General features: G+C 48.8%; 1 protein-coding gene across 1 annotated transcript in view; it reads left to right on the forward strand.

The window, feature by feature from the left end:
* Nucleotides 1–6,593, forward strand: part of CHCHD2 (coiled-coil-helix-coiled-coil-helix domain containing 2) — a 53,979-nt gene extending 47,386 nt beyond the window's left edge. Inside the window, exon 4 of the mRNA XM_086954617.1 lies at nucleotides 6,267–6,593. Coding sequence (XP_086810743.1) covers nucleotides 6,267–6,277 — 11 coding nt within the window. The 3' untranslated portion in view covers nucleotides 6,278–6,593. The remainder of the gene's footprint in view (nucleotides 1–6,266) is intronic.
* Nucleotides 6,594–6,915: the final 322 nt, after the last annotated feature.

The following is a 6,915-nucleotide window of genomic DNA, read 5'->3' on the forward strand; positions in this document are numbered from 1 at the left end:
GCCGAAGGTTAAAAAGACCGACGCGGCTGCATCGGCGCCGAAGACGGTCGATGCACATAAGAGTCGCCTCGATCCCAAGAAGGCCGACGACCATAAGAAGGCCACTCTCGACCCGAAGAAGCGGCAGGACCACCCCAAGTCTCTCACTGCCTCGCTTCCACTCGACAAGGCCAAGGGGGCAACTGCGTCGGCTCCGAAGACTGTCATTGGTCGCCATCCCAAAACCAGCTTCAGAAGACTCTCTCGAGCCGGTGCGTCCCTCCGCCTCGTTCACTAAGAAGATTACGGAGTCCCTTCTACGTATCGGGGAGGGGACCGCAGCAGTCGAGCCGAAGGACCCTGTGCCGCCCAAGCCTCTTCAAAAACTGGCAAAGACGCCAACGCCGATTCTGTTCACGTTGCCGCCGAAGACGGCGCCGAAGGCTTTCACAGCAAAACCTGGGGCCGGAGTGCCCGTGAAGATATCTTCGACGCCGAAGGCATCGTTAGTGGTCCCAAGCCCACGGCACCGACCGCTGGCAGACGAGGAGCGTCAAGAAGTGATCATCGACGCCAACACGGGCAAGCTCTCTCTCCTTAAGAGAAAGATCACCCCTGAACCACAATTGGAGCATTACCAAATTCCACTTAAGAAAAAGATGGACTCTGCTGGCGCCTCTGCCTCTATGGAGCCTGTATCACCACAAGCACATGAACTTTCACCCACTCATTCCCATGTGGAGGAGGGTGACGGCAACGACGAGGACGAGTATTCCTATCCAGTCTACTCAGACCCAGAAGATGTGACTGAGCCATGGTCTGCTGGTTGCGATCCTGGGGACCCGCATTCAGGGCAGGAGCCTCAGCTTTTTTCAGCCAAGACTTCCCCAACAGAAGACTCTGCAGCTTTCAATGCACTCATTGAAAGGGCGGCAGCCAATCATGACGTCGATCTCCATGCTGACCCAGTGGACGTCGACTTCCTCTTTGACACCTTTTCAGTCTCTGAAAAAACTGTAAAAACTTTGCCAATGCTAAAAGGGGTGTTGAAACATGCGGCAGAAGTCTTCAAGGAGCCCACCCGAGCTAGAGTCATCAACCCACGTATCGACAAGAAGTACAAGGCAGCGCCCACTGATCCTACTTATATCAAAGGACAGTTGCCTCTGGATTCCCTGGTTGTCTCCAATGCACGCAAACGAGCCAACTCACAAACTACGGGTGATGCTCCTCCCCCAGACAAGGAATCAAAAGTATTTGAGGCTTCGGGGAAAAGGGTGGCTGCGCAGGCAGCCAAAATATGGCGCATATCCAACACACAGGCGCTACTGGCGCGTTATGACAGGGCCCACTATGACACTCTAGAGACCCTTTTACAGCACTTACCCGATCAATATAAGGAAGCAGCAGAAATGTTGATACAGGAGGGGAAGCTTATCACCAACCCTTCGATTAAGTGCGCTCTGGATGTGGCTGACACCGCCTCAAGAGCACTTAACACTAGCGTTCTACTTCGTAGACATGCATGGCTCAGGATATCCGGGTTTAAACCAGACATTCAAACTACCATCTTGAACCAGACGGTCAACCCAGACCACCTGTTTGGCCCAGAGGTTGATACCACCCTCGAAGATGAAGAAGGACACCGACACTGCGAAGTCTATGGGTGCCATGCAGTCCCAGCAGTTTCGGGATGGTTCCTTTCGTCGCTCCAATAATAGAGGCACCTTGAGGGGTCAACTGTCGCAATCAACGCAATTCTACAAGAGCAACACCCAACCTTCCTATACCAACAAGGGTCAGGGTGGATACCGTGGCAACAACGTCAAAGGCAGAGGACGTGGAAATAACAGCTCCAGGTCCTCCACCGCCAACAAACAGTGACGCCTTGTCACTGCCCCCCGACCACGCAACACCGGTCGGGGGGAGACTCCAGCAGTTCCTGCCCGTGTGGAAGTCCATCACCACGGACAGGTGGGTCAGATCTCTTATCCAATACGGTTATTGTCTGGAGCTCACATCCACTCCACCCAACATACCCCCAAAGAACCGTCCTATGTCCGGCGAGCACTTGCACTTGTTGCAGCAAGAAGTCAACGTCATGCTGCAAAAAGGGGCAATAGAGCTCGTGCCCCTGCAGGAAAGAGGTACAGGAGTTTACTCCCTGTACTTTCTGATTCCAAAGAAGGACGGATCCCTCAGGCCCATCCTAGACCTCAGACCGCTCAACTTATACATTCTGTCAGAACATTTCCATATGCTCACGCTGCAGCAGGTTCTCCCACTGCTTCGGCAAGGGGACTTCCTAGCAACTCTGGACCTAAAGGATGCGTACTTCCACATTCCACTGCATCCTTCACACAGAAAGTACCTCGGGTTCACCATTCAAAACCAGCACTACCAGTTCAAGGTTTTGCCTTTTGGGATCACCACGGCGCCCAGGGTTTTCACAAAGTGCCTGGCGACGGTGGCGGCGCATCTAAGACGTCAAAACATCCACGTCTACCCCTATCTGGACGACTGGCTCATTCAGGCGAAGTCGGCCCAGCAGTGCGCCGACCACGTGTCCCACACCATTCACCTTCTGCACGATCTGGGGTTCTCACTGAATTACCCAAAATTCCATCTCCAGCCCGCCCACATACGGCAGTATCTGGGTGCGACCATAAACACTCTAGCGGCCACAGCGCAGCTGAATTCAGTGAGAGTCAATAGCATTCAATCGCTGATCCAAAGATTCAGACCTCAACGCTCGCTTCCAGCAAGAGTGTTCATGCAGTTGATAGGCATGCAGGCCTCCTGCATCTCCATAGTCCCACACGCGAGACTACATATGCGTCCGCTTCAGGACTGCTTAGCACGTCAGTGGACTCAGGCTAACGGGCAGTTAAAAGACCCAGTGTTGGTGAGCGGTCGGGCATACAACTCTCTGCATTGGTGGAATCCACAAAACCTTTGCAAGGGCCGACCGTTTCAAGAGCCTGTGCCGCAGATTATCCTGACAACGGACGCTTCTCTCCAGGGATAGGGAGCGCATGTCCTCCAATACACGGTGCAGGGACTATGGACACTACAGCAAAGGAAGATGCACATCAATGTACTGGAACTGATGGCGATCTTCATGGCCTTGAAGGCATTCAAAGTACATCTGTGCAACAAGGTCGTGTTGATCCGGACGGACAACATGACGGCCATGTACTACATTCAGAAGCAGGGGGCACACACTCTCCGCAGCTGTCTCATCTGGCTCAGAGCATGTGGAAGTGGGCCATTCAGAGGAACATTTTCCTCATGGCAGAACATCTCCCAGGCAAGGACAATCAAATGGCGGACCTGCTCAGCAGGCACAGCCACCAAATGCACGAGTGGGAGATACATCCATCAGTACTCCAACCGTACTTCCACAGGTGGGGTCATCCAGAAATCGACCTGTTCGCCACAAGGGAGAACGCAAAATGCCAAAGCTTCGCCGCCAGGTTCCCACACCCGCAATCGCAGGGCAATGCGATATGGATGAACTGGTCAGGCAGATTTGCGTACGCTTTTCCCCCAGCACCTCTGATACCGCTGGTGGCGCGCAAGCTCAGGCAGCACTCAATGACTCTCATCCTAGTTGCTCCAACGTGGGCTCGCCAACCATGGTACACCACGTTTCTGGAACTTTTCGTGGTACCGCATCAAAGGCTTCATCTCACACCCAGCCTTCTGACGCAGAGCCATGGCGACATTCAGCACCCAGATCCGCAACAGCTCAACCTGGCGATCTGGCTCCTGAAGTCCTAGAGTTTGGCTACCTCAACCTTCCTCCCAATTGCATGGACATCATTCTGGAGGCTAGAAAGCCCACTACTAGAGCATGTTATGCGGCAAAATGGAAACGGTTTGTCATCTATTACGCAAACCACAACATTGATCCACTAGATGCTTCTATTCAGAACATCATCTGTTACCTGTTCCATCTATCCAAGTGTAATCTGGCATATACTTCCATTTGCATTCACCTGTCTGCGATGGCCGCATACCTCCAAAATAGACAGCACCTTTCACTTTTCAAAGTGCCTGCCATCAAAGCTTTTCTGGAAGGCCTCAAGAGTCATTCCGCCACGGACTCCACCAGCTCCTGAATGGAACCTCAATGTGGTTCTTACAAGACTGATGGGTCCTCCCTTTGAGCCACTACATTCCTGCGAAATTCAGTTCTTGACATGTAAAGTGGCTTTCCTTATAGCAATTACATCGCTACGGAGGGTTAGTGAACTGCAAGCCCTCACAATCCAAGAGCCTTTCTTCCAAGTTCATTCAAACAGGGTAGTGCTCCGCACTAACCCTAAATTTCTACCCAAGGTTGTGTCTCAGTTCCACATCAACCAAACCATTGAATTGCCGGTGTTCTTTCAAAATCCAGAGTCACTGGCGGAGCGGATGCTCCACACCCTTGATGTTAAACGGGCCCCAATGTATTCCATTGATAGGACCAAGGATTTTAGAAAGACTAAGCAGCTTTTTGTTGCCTTTGCGCCACATCACAAAGGTAACCCTATTTCCAAGGCTGGTATTGCTAGGTGGATCGTGAAATGTATTCAAATCTGCTATGCAAAGGCAAAACGCACTCTTACCATTCCACCAAGAGGCCACTCCACCAGAAAGTTGGGGGCCTCTATGGCTTTCCTCGGAAACATTCCCGTAGAGGACATATGTAGAGCAGCCACATGGTCTACCACACACACATTTACTAAGCATTACTGTGTAGACGTGCACTCCAAACAGCAGGCAGCTGTAGGGCAGGCTGTTCTCAAGACACTTTTCCAAACTGCTGCAGCTGGCACGGGTGGCCGCCGCTAATGGAGGGACTGCTATGTATTCTATGCACAGATATGAATTCAGCAGCCCACATGCCTCGAACTGCAAATGCTACTTACCAGTATGCATCAGTTCTTGGCATGTAGGGCTGCTGACATTCATATCGCCCGCCCTCCTCCCCGGCGCCTGTAGCAGCTGCAGTGTTCACATATCATTTCATGGCATGGTCATCATTCACTGAGTTTCACTCCGTCTTGGCCACAATGGCTAAAAACAATCTGGGGATGGAGTCGATGCCCATGCGCACTGTAGTCCAGGGGAGGAGCCACCTATCTCGTGATACTTCGACTCTTCCAGGACAACAATGTGCAATCATCCGGACCCAACACTAGGCGGCGATCTATGCACAGATATGAATTTCAGCAGCCCTACATGCCAAGAACAGATGCATACTGGTAAGTAGCATTTGCAATTTGTTGAATCGAGGTAAATCATTTGACTCATACTCGTTCTAAAGGCAAAGTTTGTTGATCAATTTTGAAGATAACAATATGTACTGAAGTAATTGCATACCGATCAATTCCATTAATCCTCAAGCATATACTTTGTCTCGTATCAGAGCAGCTTCATCCTCCCGCATGTGATCTACATCAAACTAAACCCCTTCTCTAAGCAATAACTGTAATTTAACATGCAGAAAAGTGTTGAGTGGCTTGCTCTAAATCCTTGAATTCAAAGGCCTCGGACAATATGTGACCTCTGTAATTTCCTTCTCCTATAAACTGTTATTGTCCAGATTCGTACTTAAGGGATCACAGCTAATGTTATTTCATTGATAAGAGTAATAAGATGGATGCCTCTGCTGGTCCTTATCCATGTCTTACTTTCAGATCGACCCCAGACGTACCTTACTATTTCCGTTTAATCCCAGGCATAGCTTATTCATAACCAGCATTGGCAAAGCCAATAGGTCTCGCCAATGCTAGAGCTATTGGCTTTGTCAATATGCTATAGCAATGTTGTATACCAGAGTGGCTGTTCAACTTGACTAAAAGTTAGTGGATTAAAGGAGAGGAGAGAGGAGTGTTATGGAGACTTCAGTGAAAGGAAACTTGTTTTACCTTTCTAAGTTCGAGTTATGTATGCAGTTTATATTCCTCCTTGCTCTGTTTTATGGAATGCTCCTATTTGTATAATGTTGTTATATTAAAAAAATATTGTAGGAGTTGAATGTCCATATAGCCCTATTTAGATGTAGTTTCCACTTTATACTCACATGTGTGTAATTGCAGTATCATGTCACCGTGTTTTATATGCCGTTTAGATGAGAATCGACAAACCCCCCAAAAATTTGTAAGCCTCTATTTTGCCTGTTATACGTGGAAACACTTTTGTGTATAATATGCTACCAACTGTTGTGTGTTCTCATGTTCTGTTAGTTAATTTTACCGATGTTACTTGCTAATTGCTTGTTTCTTTCTTTCTAGGCTTGGCATGAACTTTCCCAAAATGATAAAGAATGGAATTCCCGGTTAAGTCAATGTAGTTGTAACATGAGCAGCTATTTAAGAATACAACAAACTGGCATTTTGTTTCCGCCTAGTCCATGCTGCTAATTGCACTGTTGTCATGAAACATCATGCACATGCATTAGAGGGGCACCAAGTCTTTTTCCTACCAAGCAGCGATGACCCAACCACTGACACTCTGCGATGATGTTGCTTCATATTTTTGAAGGTGTTAGGATATAAATATTTTTCTTTCATCAGCTTTTAATTTCTCATTTTTGAATAAAGTTTAATCCTTACAAATTACATTACTTGTTTTAAAGTACTTGTTGTTTGAGGCAAAGTTGCACATACAGTGTATTTAGAAGCAGGTACTTGAGTCACGTAACTATTTGCAAGATTGTTTCATTTTTTACGTGTGTGTGTGTGTGTTAGTGCAGTCAACTATGAAGATGTAAACCTATTTCTGAGGTCGCTTCTTGTTAGAGACTACCAGACTCCCGTAAATCGCCTGTCTCCCCATATGAGCAGGGGGGGGTTCCTAACTTTTATTGCACTAAGCCTCTCCCCCCACCCCCACCCCCCCTACACCCACCCTTAACCCCTTCCATGCTGATGACGAACCCCA

This window comes from Lissotriton vulgaris, chromosome 2_1 (assembly GCF_964263255.1).
Source record: "Lissotriton vulgaris chromosome 2_1, aLisVul1.2, whole genome shotgun sequence".
In the NCBI taxonomy this organism is placed as follows: Eukaryota; Metazoa; Chordata; class Amphibia; order Caudata; family Salamandridae; genus Lissotriton; species Lissotriton vulgaris.